The sequence below is a fragment of the Carya illinoinensis genome, chromosome 8 (assembly GCF_018687715.1).
Source record: "Carya illinoinensis cultivar Pawnee chromosome 8, C.illinoinensisPawnee_v1, whole genome shotgun sequence".
NCBI lineage: Eukaryota > Viridiplantae > Streptophyta > Magnoliopsida > Fagales > Juglandaceae > Carya > Carya illinoinensis.
The window spans coordinates 7,324,396-7,342,895 of record NC_056759.1 but is presented as its reverse complement, the minus strand read 5'-3'; the positions used below and the strand labels follow the sequence as shown (position 1 = coordinate 7,342,895).

The following is an 18,500-nucleotide window of genomic DNA, read 5'->3' as shown; positions in this document are numbered from 1 at the left end:
TTGTGCGTACATATAAAGGAAAGAGAGAACCCAGGTCTTGGCTGAGGACACGTGTCCTTTAGATGGGAGATTAAGGTCATTGTAGGGTTCATGGTCTCCGTCCAATACTGAATACTGTACGAGTTTACACTAGTGAAGAAGCGCGGGCGTGATTTGCACGTGCTCACCTCAAGTACTGTTTAAATATCAAGATTTCCCATTTTAAATATAAAATTTTCATATTATTATTATAACTTTTTTAAATCTACATATCAAATATAATAAACAATTCAAATTTTTCTTAATTTTTTCAAATCTCAAAATAATAATAATATTAAAATATAATATTTTAATATTTAATTTTAAAACTCAAAATTTTCATTTAAAAAAGAGCAATGCTACATACAGTCACTTTTGCGTACTCCCTGCGCATTCCACTGATATGATTGGCTGGATTAATTTTTTTTAATATTCAACCAATCATATCATTGGAGTGCACAAAAGAGTGCACGAAAGTGACTGCACATAAAATTTTTGTTTAAAAAAAATATGCCAAGCAAGGATCAAGGTAAGCTAAAATGTTTCCCCAAGATGCCTCTTTGACCTTTGTTTTTACAAAATTTATCAACTCATCACATTTTATTTAATTATTATAAATTTTTTAAATTTTTATATAAAATAAAATAAACAATTCTATTTTTTCAAATCTTAAAATAAAAATAATATTAAAAAATTAAAAAAATAATTTTTTATTTAATTTTTAATTTTCATCTCAACTCATCTAATCTTATTTTATTTGTAAAAACAAACTAGGCTAAAAAATATTATATGATAAATATAATAGATGTTGTTATAATAAAAAAGAGATAGATATACTGAATATGCATTATAATAAATATTGTTATAATAATGTTAAATATAGTCTTAGAGTGTTGCAGTCGTGAGTGCACTCGCTATGCAATCATTTTAAAAAAATGAATAAATATGAAAACGACATAATAAGAAATTAATTTTTTAATTATAAATCTCACTCTTTTTCAAAACAACTGTACAACGCTTACGCACCCATGACAATATATAACATTACTCTTATATTTTTATTATAAAAATTCTATGTGCAGTTATTTTTGTGTATTCTTTTATACATTCTAGTGATATGATTAGTTGTGCATTAAAAAAATTAATCTAATTAATCATATTAGTAGAATGCACAAAGAGTACATAAAAGTGACTGTATGTAAAATTACTTTTTTTATTATGTTGAGAATAAAATCAATTAAAAGTAAAGATACAGTGGGTTGTGTTATATTTCATTTAAGATTTCAAAATGAAACATTTAAGTGTGTGAAAAAAATGGAGTTTTAACCGTTTTGATCTCATATATCTTGATTCTCAATTCAGGAAGTTGCCGTATTTAAAGTGGTTTCATCAGGCTACGTTTGAATGTTAAGTTAAGTTGAGTCGAGTTGATATGAAAGTTGAAAGTTAAATAAAATATTATTATAATATTATTTTTTAATATTATTAATATTTAGAGATTTAAAAAAATTAAATTGTTTATTATATTTTATATTAAAATTTAAAAAATTATAATAATTATATAAAATAAATTAAAATGAATTGAAATGAGTTTTGTATCAAAACTGTTAAATATCATAACAATTGAGTGTACATCCTTTTTCACTTCCACAGATGAGAGATAGAGCAAGTAATGATGTCTCTTTGACAAAAGGTACGTTGAGATGGCCATGAAGCTCATAACAAAGAGATGATAGTCTTAGAGCTTATGCAGTGACAGTAGGGCATGTAGTCCACGTGCCGATTAAAAATTGGGTTTGAGTGAGATGGTGGAGTTGGGCGACATGAAAATTTTCGGCAAGTCCTTGGAAGAAAAGTGAAAAAACCAAAGAAACAAGGCTAAAAAACATAAGGAAAGTTCGAAGTATAGATAATTCCACTTCTTTGGAATTCAGTGTAGATAAATGTTATACCACGTGCACACTGCCACGCGGTATTTATTATCTCCATAGACAATTATCCCAAGAAAGATAGGGGAAAAAAGAAAATAGAAAATTATAAAACATGAGCCATTGTCACTGTTTGGAAGTCAGTACTCGTAAAATGCGTTAGACTTCCGACCAGGTTTTGAACGTACAACCAGTGAGATAATGTACTCCGGACGATGCAGGCTATTAACGCCTAAAAATAGCATTCTCGGCCGCTGAGACTATTGGGATGTCGATAGGTTCTGTACGGAGCCTCCAACGGTGGTCTAACGCGGTTGTGTAGTGTTCGTACTTATTTTCATGGTGATGCGAAAAATAAATATAAGAAAGATAAAAAAGAAAACACAGATTTACGTTATTCGATACTGAACTTACATTCACGGGTTACTTGAGAAGGCAAGTCCATTATATTATAAAAATTCTCATAGGACTTCTCATCCTCGCTATATAATAGAAATCGTAATGCTCTCTTTTGAAAAGATTTCGTTGCTGGAATCCTTGCTGCGGGGTTGAAGAAGCTTGAGAAAAAGAAATCCCTCTAGTCCTCTAGCAGAAACCCTCTTATCTTCTACCCTCCCTTGCTTTATGACTCATTTTCTCTCATTTACGTAACATCTCTACTTTTCTTGACACATTTTCCTTTCTTTGTTTTCTCATTCTCTCTTCTTTCTCTCTCATTGTCTTCTAGTGGGGCTCTTTGATGAGTTGGGCTTTGTTATTTGGGTATGGGATATTTTATCTCCCTTCACAGATATCTTACTAATGAAAAATTTTACTCATCAATCATCACACCCCACACATAATTTTTTTTCTCTTATTAAATGTGTAGTAGTCTATGGATGATAAGTAAAAAAAAAAAACTCAATTAGTTTAGAAAGAATTAAAAAAAAGTGTGATATGTAATATGCATGGTGTGAAATGACGAGTAATAAAACTCTTTACCAATATCTCGAGTCTAGCAGACATAACAGCAGGACAACATTGAGAAGCAGAGAATGAGCGAAAATAGATCGACCCTGGAGGGCCGGTTCCTGTGCACTACCTCAATATGAGTATGAACATTAATATATGTTACATACAAGGAAAATTAATATATGTTGTTCTACTCATTGAAAGCAATGAGCAGACAAAATCAGACTACGACTAAATAATAGTTACATAGAAGTATTAGGCTATCACAACATTAGCCATAAGTAAAAGTTCAACAAACAAATAACAAATGACAATTAAGCTGCTATACAACCCCTTCCAAATGACAGGCAGGGATGGAAGATGCTGTTCAAGAGTCATCATCTTATCGCCTTCAGCTTTGGAACCTTGAAGTTGGATGAGAACAATTTTGGGGTCTCTGAAATGGAGATAACAACAGCTCCTTTTCTCTTTGAACCTCTGCTTCCCTGATCAACAAAGAAGGAAAAAGCTTTGACATGTTAGCTAGCCTTTCTTGTTGTACAAAGTAAGGGAAAAAGGTATTTCTTCGCGATAGAAATGTCAATAGAAGTTCAATTTTGATTATAAACATTAAATTAAAAACAATCAAACCAATAGGTTTCGGCATGGATTAGAGAATAAAAAGGATGCCTACTTATCATGCTCTGTCTATTCTGTGTGCATAAGTTGACACTCCATCATCTGCTTCCCAGGAGATTGACCCCCTTGGAGGAAGAAACTAACGAACGCACAGAACAAAGAGAAGTTTCAGCAGCCCTTGCTCGGGCATGGCCAGACAATGTCACAGCCCATTCGCATAAGCACAAACAGCTTAAGACTCAAAAAAGGAGCCTGCCTACTTCTAATGCTTGATGCCTATTCTCGGTCATGAACAGTATAAATTAATTCATACGGAAGAATGGCTTGACACTGAAAAGGTTAAGATGTCCAAAACAACGTACTTTACCTTCTAAGTTCATAACACAGTCAACAGAAGTACGACTTCCTTTTTTTAGTAACCTTCACGAACAACACTGTGGATAGCAAAACTGTCGCCACATTTCTCGTGTAGCCAGTAATGCTAACTTGCATCATTCATTGAAATTTTAATCTAAGATATTACATGCTTAAGCAAATTGCTTCAAATTAATTTTTTTCAAAGTAAGATTTCCTATCATGCACAAAAACCTGTTATTGCTGGTAAGAGCAATTTAACTTGAACATTTTGCCAAGGCCCTCAAAAGCAGATGAAAACATCCTAGGAACTTTCACTGGGTCAACTACCATCTAGAATAGGTGAAGGGATATAGTAATTTTAACCATGTTATGGCAAAGAACACTAGTTCACTTCACAAGTACCTTTTCATTTTCCTTCACAGAATCAGGGACTTGAGCAGCAGATGATTCTTTTTTGACATTTGTGTTACTTCTGCCACTATTCTTGGCTCCCAAACAGGGTTTAGCTCCTGCTGAACAACGATTTAAAATAGGTGTAACTTCAGCCACAACTCTAGATGGCTTTAGCGAATCCAACTCTTGGGAGAGTCTGAAAGTTTCTTCATTTAATTTAGTTGTATCAACCTCCATCTTAGTCACTTTATTTCTAAGTCTTGCTATCATTTCATCCTTTTTATCATTCAGTGACTGCAGTTGCTCCATATTGCCAAGCAGCTTTGTTATCGTCTCATTAGCTTGTGTAACTTCAGAATGATGACTCCTTAATTTATTGCTGTAATCATTCTCCAAAATCTTATACTGCTTCCACAGAAGGTCCTTCTCTGTCAACAGCGCAGATACCTCGGAACTCTTTTCCGAGGCAAGCTTCTGATATTCATGCTTTAACCTCCTTACTTCACCTTCCAATATCTTAGAACACTGCTCTTCTGCCTGCATATCATCGAATTTTCTTAGATAAATTGGAAGCTCTAGACAACATTTAACAGACAAACTAAAACCTATATCAATGATACTGTAATGGAACATACTTTTGGGTCAGAGGATTTATGAGAAAGGTAGTCAAGCCATGCTTTGAAATCTGCCAACTCACTCTCTGCATGTTCTGCAATAACGGAAAATAAAATCACCTCGTAGAAACTGAAGCAACGGTAAATATGAATCCCAAAACCACCGACAGTATTCTCTCCAAATCTGACAATTTTTATCAACATTCACTACCCAACTGAAATGTAAAGGAAGACACTCATAAAAATATATGATTTCCAATCATCTTTGTCTATAAACTAAAACATGAAAACATGGTGAAGACGGCAGTGTGACTCATATTTGAAGCATATTTCATAGAACCCTTAACAAAATTAAATGAAATACTACAGGCCTTTTGTCCATCATAACTTAGGATCAGATACCACTTTGGCCCTTTGGGTGATTGTGTTTCAACTAACATCCATGGCAATTTGAGCAGGCAAAGAAAGGCAAAAAGTTTTCAGCCAATCTTGCAGCACAATGCAAAAATAAAAAAGGCCTTTGAACCACAATTGGGACCTATTTTTCATGCTTCTTGTAAGAAAATATGCTTCTTATTTACTTTTTCAAACCGTAAATTAGTATGTGAGGGAAATCAATGCTCCACTAAATTTCTGAGAAATCACAGGAAGAGATAATACAACTCGTAGTTCTTAAAATCTCTTCAATCCCTCATCTCTTTTCTTTTACGTTAACTCGTCGTAATTCAATCGAAGCCTGGGCCTTTGTTAAGGAAATCTGGAAACCACCGTAACATTAAGTAGAAACACGAACCTAATTTCAAGTTTTCGAGAAAAGCCTCTCTCCGCTTCACACTCGCGACAAAATCTGACTTGGCCGCCTCGAGCGAGTGTGTCATTTCTTGCACTAGCAAATCTCCATTCATCTGCGCAAGAAATTAAAATAACATGGCTGAGAAATTAGAAACAGCGCTAGAGGTAATCTCGAAGCCCTAAATTTTCAAACTCCAAAGGAAAATTTTCAACGTATTTTTAAAAAATTCGTACATGCCTGAGAAATCCGGTCTTCGTAGAGGCGAACGTCCGAGATCCATCGCTCGTGTTGCACTCTGATACGGTCTTCTAGAAGTTTCCTCTCAATAGCGAGGGTCTCGAGCTGTGCCTGTTGGCTCTGCAACATATCCACGAGACCGTGGAAAATCTTGTCCCATTTCCGTCGATAGGAGGAGATTTCGGAGCCTTTATTCTTGCCCATACCAAGTCACATAACAGTAATAGTAATAATAAACTAAGAAGAAGAAGAAAATTCCAGTAGCAGAGTAAAATAAGACTGTTGAAGTGCGAGATACGGCTGAGCAATCGCAAGATTCGCAACGCAAAAGAAGGAGGAGAAGAAGAAGAAAGAAAGAAGACGGAGAAGATGTTTGAGAGTGCAAAATATGACCGTTAAAGGAATAGAAGGGCTTAGGAAGTAGCAACGGTCGAGTCGGCTAGCCTCTCTTATAACGGCGGAGTCCTTTTTGTATTGAATTTGAGAAGTTCCGGTTGGTACTCTATGGTACTTTTACTCGCCACGTCAGCTTGAGGTAATTCGGAAGAAAAATTCCATTTACGGGTTTGTTATTGACACATATTACTAAAGTTAGTATAAATAAAGTTTATAGTTTAATTTCATTCCGGAAAAGTGGCAGGTTGTGACCATTTGCTTTGTTGCCCGTGGCTCGTGTGCTACACGTGTCCATGCCTGTGACCCATGGGTGTTGGGTGGTTTGTTGGCGAGCGATGTGTGGCGGGCGTTTGAGGGGGACGGGAGCATCAGCATTAGGGTAGGTGCAAAGGTAAAATTTGGTTAAAATTATATGTTTTATTTTTTATTTATCTCATTTAAGAGAGATTTTCATAAAATATTATTAATTTAATAATATTTATTTTTAAATTTTCTTTATATTTTACAATTATTCTGACCATATATTAATTAATAATTAAATTATTATTTGCTAACTATCTTTTTTTTTTTTTTTTGCCAACCTAATAATATTTTGGAAGAGAGAGAAATAACTCAAAATATTCAATAGACGACGAGTAGTAACCGTCCAAATATGTAGATTTACTGTAGCTTGTAAGAAAAAAAAAAAGAAAAAGCATTTGGCTCTTTCAATGTAGACAATTTAGTGGAGTTCTTAACTAAATCTTTGTTTGTATTTACATTTGCCTATGCTAATTGTTGATATTGTGTTTCATATCTTGGGCAACTCGGCAATTCCTCTCGATGACCTACAAGATCCATTAAGATGAGGACTCAGGGTGGTGAGGGGCACTTCTGATACATAAGTCAGAATACTTTTTTGTGAGAAGTGCGTTGGGAGAAAATATTCAATAAAGTGGGTACATGCCGAGATCAAAGTTTTAAACACCTTTACCTGAGCTAGGGATGTGCTTATATATCTGGTCATGCTAGCCCCCACTCACTGCTAGCAGATTGTGCAAGGTACTGAGCATTGTACTAGTGGCAGGATTCTCCTCTGTCATGTCTAGGGGTGAGCACCGATTTAGTTGGAATTGGATTCACCTAAATCTGACTATGACTCTGACTTTGTTAGAGTTCAAGTTTGAACTTCTACTAAGACTTTGATTTGCTAGAGTTGGACTTGTGCTTTTAGTTTTGGGCTTTTTTTTTTAGCTTCATATTTAGCCTTTTTTTACAAATAAAAATTATGGTCTTTCAAATTTCAATTTTTCCAAAAAATTTAAAACTAAAACTAAATCATTCACTTCTAATTTACTTCTACACTAATATCTAACTTATTTTTATACCAGACTTATATTAAGTGTCTAATTACATGTCATCATACTATAATATTACATATTATTTTTAGTGTCTAATTACATGTTATTATACTAATTCCTAACTTATTTCTAGCTTAATTATATACCAGACTTTCTAGTGTTTAATTAATGTTATTATATTTTAATAAATTAGTATTTGTGTTATTGATTTATTATACTAGACTTATTTAAATACTAGTGTCTAATTTATTTCGACACCTGATTATGCATGGTAGTAATACTATGATATTTACATATACTAAACTATCATTCATCTATTTATATTATAGTATAAATATATTATTTTATAATAATTAGCTCATCCTAGTATATTATTGAATTTAACTATATAAGTTCTAATTATATAACTATATAACTACACTAGTATAGATAATATATATTTTTATAACATATATACAATATTGGAGTCAGAGTCAAAGGGCAAAGTCAGAGTCAGAGTCTGTGCATAAAGTTGGAGTCAGATTGGCTTTGAGTTAGAGTCGGTCTAATGACACCTTCAACTACAAAATTAAGGAAAAAAAATCTGACTCCGACTACATTTTGTTGGAGTTGGAGCGGAGTTAGATTTTTAGATTTTTGCTCATCCCTATGACTCATGTCAATCATAGCCTTGCCGTATTGTATGTGAATCGCTATTTTTTTCTTCATTTGTCTCTTGTGGTAGGTGACGGGGAGGTACGCACACTATCGTAGTTACAGGAATGGGTGGACGTCCAGCTCTGACGTTGCGTGCTGGTCCCTTCGGCCATTTAATGTGGTGTACTTGTTGTTTGGTGGTTTGAGTTGTGGTTCGAACATGTGACATCACTAGTCACCATATTTGGTAGGCCTTCTTAGGCCATGTTTGGCCCTCATTCCTTTGCAACTTTTGTGTTTGGGTTACCCATGCAGGCTTGGGCCCTGAGGGAAATGGACCCTATGCAGCTAAGAGGGGAAATTAACCCCCTCTCACCAATATTAATGCTCTAACAATTTGTGATGTTTTGAATGGAGGAAATGATGCAAACCAGAGAAAGTGTGTGTGGCTCACAAGCTCATTGTTTAGTGATTGGGCCAAGATCGTTGGAATGTGGACGGCTAGAGGGATGGGTGGAGCCAACAAGCAGTCACAGGTAGAGTTTGGGGGGAAACAAATTGAGTCTTCAAGTATCTTTCTACAAAGAGTAATGCTAGGTACGTGCTCCAAATAAACAAGCCATTATAAAAAAGTAGGTCCCCCTAATAAAGAATAGGTTATCTTTATACTTTTTTAAGATAGGATTCACTTTTTTGCAAAGGCTTGCATGGAATTTGTCGATCTGAGGCTTGTATAAATCATTTCTCTTATACAAAAGTAAAAAAAGAGTCTAAAAATCTACCAAAAAAAAAAAAAAATCACATAAAGGAGAGACCGGTTGGATATTGGAGTTGGTGGTGAGGTGGGGAGGATGAGAAGAGCAGGAGCTCATTTCCCTGCCTCGGAACAGGCTGGAGGGCATGCAGGAGGGGTTGTACGTGGCTTCTACAAAGATATTAGAGAAGAAAGGTACTACAACTAAGGGTGAGTTCGGTCCGGTCCGGTCCGGTTTTGCGGACGGGACCAGACCTATTCGGTCCAGGGTTTTCCCACCCTGGACCGGACCGAACTCTCTAAGGGTTGGGACGGTCCGGTCCGATCGGTCCATTCGATCTACGGTTGACTTTTTTTTTTTTAAATCCTATGACATTTTGTTTAATACTTATGTAATTATATTGTGATATATTTAATATATATATAGTATACTATTATATATATTAATATATATTAGTAATATGCTAATACTATTAATTTATTAGTATATAGTAAATTAGTAATAGTTATTAACTTATTTGCTATAACTAATAATACACTAGTACTAATACTATAACTAATAACTATATGTAACAATAGTAATACTATATGTAATATACTAGCATTACTATATCTCTTCAAACATCACACATTTATTAATACTCTATGTCATACTATATTAAATAATAGTAATACTCCTATTACTAATACTCTATGTAGTTATAGTGATTTAATACTAACATATTACATATTAAGTTAACTATACTAATACATATTATAAATTTATACATATATGATATATTATAATTTATACCATAACTCTTATAATATGTTAATATATTAATATATACTAGTATTATATATTATAGTTAATAGTTATACATTAAATAGTATAATAATACATTGATACTAAATATATATAATTATAGACTTATAATGATTTAGTTATTATGAATTTCTGATTAGTTATAGACTATTAATATAGTCTATATATTACGATTAGTAATATAGAAATACTATAGTCTATACTAATCGTAAATTTATAATAACTAAATCATTATAAGTCTATAATTATATATATTTAGTATCAATGTATTATTATACTATTTAATGTATAACTATTAACTATAATATATAGTACTAGTATATATTAATATATTAACATATTATAAGAGTTATGGTATAAATTAGTATAGTATTACTTATAGTATTAGTATTATGATTTATGATTAGTATAGACTATTAGTATAGTCTATAAGAATTTATAGACTAACTTATCAAAAAAAAAAAAAAAGAATTTATAGACTATACTAATAGTCTATAACTATTAGTAATATATATAGTTATAGACTTATACTAGTATTAGTAATATTAGTTATGTTAAATCAATCAGTTAGTATAACTATCAATAATTTTTATTAGACTATTAGTAATTTAGTATAGCTATATTATATCAATAATATTAGTTATGTTAAATCAATCAGTTAATATAACTATTTTTTACATTATTAGTATTAATAATATTAGTATTAGTTATAGGCTATAACCATATAGCCTATATTAGACTTAAGAGTCTTAGACTATATAATAGACTAATAGTATTAGTACAACTGTATAGCTATATATCAATACTAATTATAGTGAAAAGTATAACTATATAATAGTATTAATACTAGATTAATAGTATATCTATATATTAGTATTAGTTATATTGTTATAGTGATTTAGTATATTATAATTTATACTATAACTCTTATAATATGTTAATATATTAATATATAGTAGTACTATATATTATAGTTATAAATTAAAGAATATAATAATGCATTCATACTAAATATATATAGTTATACAGTTATACTTATAATGATTTAGCTATATATTAGTATTAGTATTACTTATAGTATTTAATATAACTATATAGTCTATATTAGTTTAAGTATAACTATAGTATATTATAATATTAGACTATTAATATTATTTTTTTTAATACCATATTAGACTATTAGTATTAGTATAGATATTAGTATTAGTATATAATTATAAATATTAGTATTAGTAAAAAATTATATAATTAATTTATAAAATTATTTATATAAATTACTTTTTTATTTTTTTTTCATTCGGTCACCCCGGACCGGGACCGGACTGAATGAGTTCAGTCCTCTTAAAATTGGACCGGACCGGGCCGGACTCAATTCGGTCCGGTCCAAAAATGGCCAGTCCGGACCGGCCGATACTCCCCCCTAACTACAACAACTATATCCTCAATCAAATGTCTTTGTATCTATCTAGGGGTGGCAATATGTTACATGACCCGTTAACCCAACACGAACACGACACGATAATAGCGGGTTATGGTTTAGTCTTAACGGGTTTGGGTAAAAAACGAATTGACTCGTTAAGACACGATTGCTTAACGGGTCAACCCGTTATAACACGTTAAGAAAGTTTAAGTTACAATTATACCCTTATACCTAAAAATAAAATTGTTAGAATTTTAATTTCGATATTTTTATTATTTAGATTGTAATTTTAGACTTATAGTTAGTTTTATAATTTTTATAAATATTGTAATTTTAATATTTATATAAAATTCTACTAAATTTAATCAAGTCAAATAGGTTAATTTCAGGCCTATTCAACTAATTTACATAAATAGTTTGAAACAGGTCGTATTATGTTATGTTAACTTATTTCATAATATTTACTAATAGGTCAAAACAGATTGACACAACACGATCCGTTATGTTAATGGGTCATATTAGGGTTTGTGATTTTGACACGATAAGCTTAACGGGTCGGGTTAAGATTGACCTATATAGTATAATATATATACTTTAATACGACACAAATACGATCCATTTATACGATTTGACACCCCTATATCTATCTAGACTTGATTTGCTAACATATGTTTGGTAATCAAATAATTATGAGTTCAAGGTAGTTATTGAGATTATATTCAAAGCTCAACGATTATTTGGGTTAAGGTAGGACATGATTCTATATTTAATGGAGCTCGAGATTACAAGCAAATGTGGGAAGATATATATTGTCTTTGCAATGAGAGGTTTATCTATCAAGTTATTCTATTTTTAAACTGGTTTGTAGAACACATCATCCATGTAACTTAAATAATAAGATTTGATTTGTAAAATTTAAATTTAAATTTTTTTAATCAAATTATATTATGTAAATACTTTATTATGTGTGTTAACCAATAGCCACACTTACTTATAAATAGAAATTTTCTTATCTATCAAGTATGTATATAGAAAGGGTAGTGATAGAGTTATTACACTATTACTACCCATCTACCACCCAAGTTCATTTTAAATTTTTTTATCATTTTCTTTTAAGTATTTTTTTAACATCCTTAATCACTAAGAAAAATTTATAAAAAGATATAACTTTTCTAATAATCCCTTTTTTAATTATTAAATAAAATAAAAAATAAAAAATTAAATTAAATATAAAAAAATAATAGATAAATAGTAATAAGATAGTAACCTCATCATTATTCATATAGGAAACTCAGCATGATAGCATACTTCCCTTCAGAAGATGGGTTTCAGGGTGTTGACTTTTGAGAAGGCGGTTATCCCAACCAGAGATATGAGTAATAGTATTGAGTTACAAATTACTTCTTTTTTATTTGGCATTGCAATACTCACAAAGCATCCACAACTACAACTGCTGCAAATGGCCACATTTGTTGTCCATTGCCAAGTCAAATCAATTATTTTTTAGATTAAGCCCATCATCACACCATAATCAAATGCATTGCATCCATTGATATGATTGAAACTTATTAATGAGAGGTCGTGAGGATTTACCGATGAGTGCAAAATATATATTTTTTATTTTGTATTTTTTAAAATTCCTTTAAACATTTAAAAAAAAATTCATAAATTCATTTAAAAACAATTTCTTAAGTTTATTTTACTTTCTTGATAATTGATGATTCATGCGTCAGTTTGAAAAATATTTGGAAAAAATATACAGTTGACAGGAATGAACCATAAAAAATAGAAGAATAGCCAGTGAAGTAGGTAGACAGTGTATCCGACCAAACAGGTTATAGTTTGGTACAATGATACCCATCCAACCGGTTTACAACCGATTTATAATTAAGATAATAAAATTATTTTACAATTGTATCAGTTTATAATTAATAAAATTGATAAAATTATTTTTTTATTATTTTATTTTAAATATTTTTTTAGCATCTTTAACTAATAAAAAAAATTAAAAAATACATATAACTTTACTAAGCATCATTTTTTTAACTATTAAGTATAAAAATTAAATAAAATATTCTAAGGATCATTTTAAAAAATAATATTGAGAGTTAAAGTGGTATCTTACTTTATAAAATTATAAAAACTAATTTACATAATTATTTATTAATTTTTTAAACTCTTTTAATACCGAAATTGTGAACCGTTAATAAACTAGTTGCAAGAATATCATTATTCTATAGTTTGTAACGAGAGGTCTGTTGTCAGAAGTTGAAAAAAGAAAAAGTTCGTGAGGGACCGACCTCCCAACCCATCATCGGAGTTCCCGAGATGTTCACCTCTACCCGATAAACAACTTCACCGGCTATGCATCGGCCGATCGAGTTACATGTTCTAACCAGCGATAGCAGGTTTTGCCACGACTAACTTCACGTACCCGCCATGCCACTATATAATACATATCACAGAAAAGAAAACCGTGGCTTGCTGGAAACGTGCTTGTTTTCTTATTCGTTCTGTTTCTCCGCAGCCCACGGCGCTTCCGAGGCATCTTTCCAGTTTCCACTGAGTTAGGTTTCTTTCTTGGCATTTAAGGTTCATAATTTTGTCTGATTCTGATAAGCATCTTTTTTTTTTTTTTAAGCGATAAGCATCTTTTATTATATATGATGCTAATATCGTTTATGGATTTTAAGGTGTAGTCTCGATGGTGAGATAGGAGAGATAGTTTTAGATAAAAATTAAATAAAATATTATTAAAATATTATTTTTTAATATTATTATTATTTTAAATTTTAAAAAAATTAAATTATTTATTATATTTTAATTGAAAATTTAAGAAAATTTTCATACGAGTTGAAACCGTTTTCCTGTATCCAAACGGGCCTAAAGTTGTTTCATGGCAAAACTTTTTTCTCCTGTCATTTCAAATCGCCTCATTTTCTAGGTATGTCTCATTTACTCCATGCAGTACAACAATTAACCGTTCGTTGGTTGACTTTTGGAAGTCTATGGCTTATATTGCAAATTAACTTCTTTCTCAGCTACCAAAGTGTAGATTTTGTAACATACATTTTGTAGTGGGTATTTGAGGTTTTGAGTATTGACATTTCAAGAATGTCATCAGGTGTCACGAATATGTCCCAAAATGGGAGTAAGACGAGTTTTGAAACGTCAGGCTCTATATTTGAAATCGAAGACTTTGATATTTTGGGGTCATTGGACAGACCAAGGCCGATTCATGTAGAGAAAAATAGATCCTTTGATGGAAGGTCAAATGGCGGATATGCGGACAATTCGGCTCCCATCGTAGACCATCTCGAGTATGGATCTTCTCCCTGTAGAAGGTCTGGTTTTAATACACCCAGATCGAGTTGCCACTTTGAGTCACATCCCATGGTAGCTGAGGCATGGGAAGCCTTGAGGCGTTCCTTGGTTTACTTCCGGGGGCAACCTGTTGGGACCATTGCCGCAGTTGACCATTCTGTTGAAGAACTTAACTATGATCAGGTGAATCCCAATTTCCATTGAAAAGTTCTTGAAACTAACTTGTAATATTCTGATATTTGTTAGAAACTAAGATGTTTGATCCATTGAAAACTTCTTGAGTTGTTTTTTTTTTTTTTTTTTTTTTGTTGTTGTTGTTGTTGTTGTTCTTTTAACATTTCTTACAATTTTCTCTGAAATAGTTCTTTGCATTTTATTCTTCTTTTTGAGCACCGAAAACAACTGAATTTACTTTACATGGCAGGTCTTTGTTAGAGATTTTGTACCAAGCGCCCTGGCTTTTTTGATGAATGGGGAGGATGAAATAGTAAAAAATTTTCTGTTGAAAACTCTTCACCTTCAATCAAGGGAGAAGATGATAGATCAGTTCAAACTAGGAGAAGGAGTTATGCCTGCAAGTTTTAAAGTGATCCACGATCCAGAAAGAAACTATGAAACTTTGACTGCAGACTTTGGTGAGAGTGCAATAGGAAGAGTAGCTCCCGTTGATTCTGGATTTTGGTGGATTATATTACTTCGTGCATATACAAAACATACAGGGGACTCTTCCTTGGCAGACATGCCTGAATGCCAAAAGGGTATGCGCCTTATTCTGAGTTTGTGTCTCTCAGAAGGCTTTGATACTTTCCCAACTCTGCTGTGTGCTGATGGATGCAGCATGATTGACAGAAGAATGGTTAGTTTATTTCCATAATTTGTGATATAATAAATAACCTTCGAAACAGAAATTGTGACGTTCGAAATTGGACAGGCAGTTAAGATGAAAAGATTTAATTTTACATATTGTGAATCGATTATATATTAGAAGTTTTTCTGCCCGCTCTCAATACCTGATTTTAAAAATGCTACTTTGTTATTTCTTGCATTTGGTATCCAGCACCATGTTATTTTGTGGACCAGAGTCTGATTGGTGCGCATGTACTTTCCCATGATGTCTCGGTATTCTTCTGTATTCTTTAATTGTCTAATTCTTCATCATTCAGGGAGTATATGGATACCCTATTGAAATTCAAGCACTCTTCTTTATGGCTTTAAGATGTGCTTTGGTTTTACTTAAGCAAGATGAAGCAGGGAAGGAATTTGTGGACCGAATAGTTAATCGTCTCCATGCTCTTAGTTATCACATGAGGAGTTATTTTTGGCTGGATTTGAAGCAGCTCAATGATATTTATCGGTACAAAACAGAAGAGTACTCTCATACTGCTGTTAACAAGTTTAATGTAATGCCTGATTCTCTTCCGGATTGGGTGTTTGATTTCATGCCAAGTCGCGGTGGCTACTTCATTGGGAACGTTAGTCCAGCAAAAATGGATTTCCGTTGGTTCTGCTTGGGTAACTGTATGGCAATTTTGTCATCTTTGGCAACCCCTGAACAATCTGTAGCTATAATGGATCTCATTGAATCACGTTGGGAAGAGTTGGTTGGAGAAATGCCATTGAAAATTGCTTACCCAGCATTTGAACGTCATGAATGGCGAATTATAACTGGCTGTGACCCGAAAAACACTAGGTGGAGTTACCATAATGGAGGCTCTTGGCCAGGTTAGCTTCTGCCTAGATTTTCTTAGTTTTGGATAAGATTGTCACTTAAGGTGTCATAAACTTGGGCATATGATTTCTTAACTATGACATGCTTTGAAATATAGCTTAGGCTTAACTAGAGCCATACAACTAGCATTCAAAGTGTATTTTTCAATATCATTGCTCTTCTTCTTTTTTTTTTTTTTTCTTCTTTTTTTAGCCATTGAATAAGATATTCCGAGATATTCAGTTCGTGCAATTGTCTTTCTCTGCAGTGCTTTTATGGCTGCTCACAGCTGCATGTATCAAGACCGGACGTCCACAGATAGCAAGAAATGCCATTGAACTTGCCGAAATCCGGTTGTCCAAAGACCACTGGGCAGAATATTATGATGGAAAGCTTGGCAGGTATGTTGGAAAGCAGGCTCGAAAGTTCCAAACCTGGTCAATTGCAGGATACTTGGTGGCCAAGATGATGCTTGAAGACCCTTCTCATTTGGGAATGATATCACTCGGGGAAGACAAGCAGATGAAACCCCTTATAAAAAGATCTGCCTCCTGTACTTTTTGACAAGTCCAAACTCCTATCTCCATTCTCAAATATATCTCTTTTCTCGTTCTTCAACATTTGACCAATAATACACGGATATGTTAAATCCTACATGAAACAATGGAATTAATGCACTTCACAGGTTGAAGGGTGGCTATTTTTTGTTATCTAAAAAGTGTGATAAACTTATGCTTCGTGTCACCATATTTCCACAATTATTTGGCTTTGACACATATTTATGATTGTGATTCGGCAGAACAAGCTTGCATTTGGGTCTTAAAAATTGCAATAAGTTTATGCTCTTGATGTTGTATTTATTTATAATGGGCTAGTATTATAATTTAATCATTAGACCCATAATGAGATGGGCCATTTTATAGACACATGGAGCCCCTACTCTCACTCCAATTGAATAGAACTAGCTCATTGAATTCTATGTGTGTTATGCTGGCCCTTTTCTCTTCTCCTTAAAAAATAAGGGAGCTTAGACGCGAATTGAAAACACACAGACATAAGGGGCAGGAAGTAGTGATGCTCCATAAAAACAAACTTCTCTCCTTTTTTACAGGAACTCTAAAGCTCTATGGAAAATCCATCACAAGTGATTGGAGGTATGTTTTCTTATTAATTTTTTTCACAGATTTGACAAGAGATCTTGGTGATCTCGGATTTATTCAAATCCAACAAGTGGTATCAGAGCAAACTTGTCAAATTTGTTAGGAAATAAGTTTATGTTTTGTGAAATACATTTTTTGCCTTTTTTTTCTTTTACCACTCAAGTTCATATATATATATATATATATATATATTTTGGAGTTTTTGGGTAGCCAAAAAATTTCATTTTTGAGTTTCTATTGCCAATGCCGGTGTGTGTAGCTCACTGGAAATGTCAAAAACCGTCACTTTTAGTAGCCAAAAATATTTATTCTATTTTTGTATTCTCGATTTTTTGAGTAATATGCACTACCAGAGACATGGGAGGATGCCAAAAATGTCCTTACCAGCGTCCCTTATCCAGATCTACCAGTAAAATGGTTCGATTGGCCGAACTGGTGGTTGGAATAGTGCCCAAAATAGTTGCGGCGCCAAAGTTCTTTTTGCTACAATAACTCAGGTCAAAAGAATTATATATCCGAGTAGGTTTCTAATTCAAGTCTTGGGCTTGGTTTTAAGTATGGGTCATTTTCTATTATGAATATAAGGTGTGGATTGGATTTTAATTAAAAGATATTTTTTTATAATGATCTGGCCCATGTGTTTTTAGACCCTTGTCATAAAGGAGTACTATTGAGAAAAATAAATGGACTGATTGGGCAAGGCCCATTCGTATGAGATGAAATATCCCATTTAACTTTGACACACCCATGACCCATTGACCATCTGGTTTGACCAAGTTTGACTGCATGATTTGACCCAGTTTGACCGATTATAATAATAATATTATTTTTTTTATAAAAAAAAGGAGAATATTTTTGTTCAAATGTAGTATAATAGTACTGTTATACTACTTTAGAATTTTTTTTATATATAAATTTATTGTGATAATAAAGAATCTTGTATAGAGATACTCTTTTGAAGGATTATGTCATTTTGTTGTAATATCGATGGTTTGAGTGGCTATGTACCCACCTCTCATGGGACTAGTAATAACAAATTATCGGAGTT

General features: G+C 32.5%; 2 protein-coding genes across 3 annotated transcripts; one reads left to right on the top strand and one right to left on the bottom strand.

The window, feature by feature from the left end:
- Positions 1 to 2,981: 2,981 nt before the first annotated feature.
- Positions 2,982 to 6,343, bottom strand: LOC122317830 (microtubule organizer protein 1-like). Of its 2 annotated transcripts, none has more exons than XM_043134866.1 (5): positions 5,910 to 6,343; positions 5,673 to 5,784; positions 4,901 to 4,974; positions 4,275 to 4,802; positions 2,982 to 3,382 (listed from the first exon to the last, which is right to left on the bottom strand). In XM_043134866.1, the coding sequence occupies exons 1-5, from the start codon at positions 6,111 to 6,113 to the stop codon at positions 3,275 to 3,277; spliced, it is 1,026 nt and encodes a 341-aa protein (XP_042990800.1). In that variant the 5' UTR covers positions 6,114 to 6,343; the 3' UTR covers positions 2,982 to 3,274. The 2 variants fall into 2 exon arrangements, with proteins under 2 accessions (XP_042990800.1, XP_042990801.1); XM_043134867.1 differs by having other exon boundaries at positions 5,906 to 6,048.
- Positions 6,344 to 13,497: 7,154 nt separating this feature from the next.
- Positions 13,498 to 17,127, top strand: LOC122317829 (probable alkaline/neutral invertase F). Its single transcript, XM_043134865.1, has 5 exons — positions 13,498 to 13,826; positions 14,385 to 14,767; positions 15,009 to 15,440; positions 15,748 to 16,306; positions 16,561 to 17,127. Exons 1-5 carry the CDS (start codon positions 13,700 to 13,702, stop codon positions 16,854 to 16,856), a joined length of 1,797 nt encoding a protein of 598 aa, XP_042990799.1. The 5' UTR covers positions 13,498 to 13,699; the 3' UTR covers positions 16,857 to 17,127.
- The last annotated feature ends 1,373 nt before the right edge of the window (positions 17,128 to 18,500 follow it).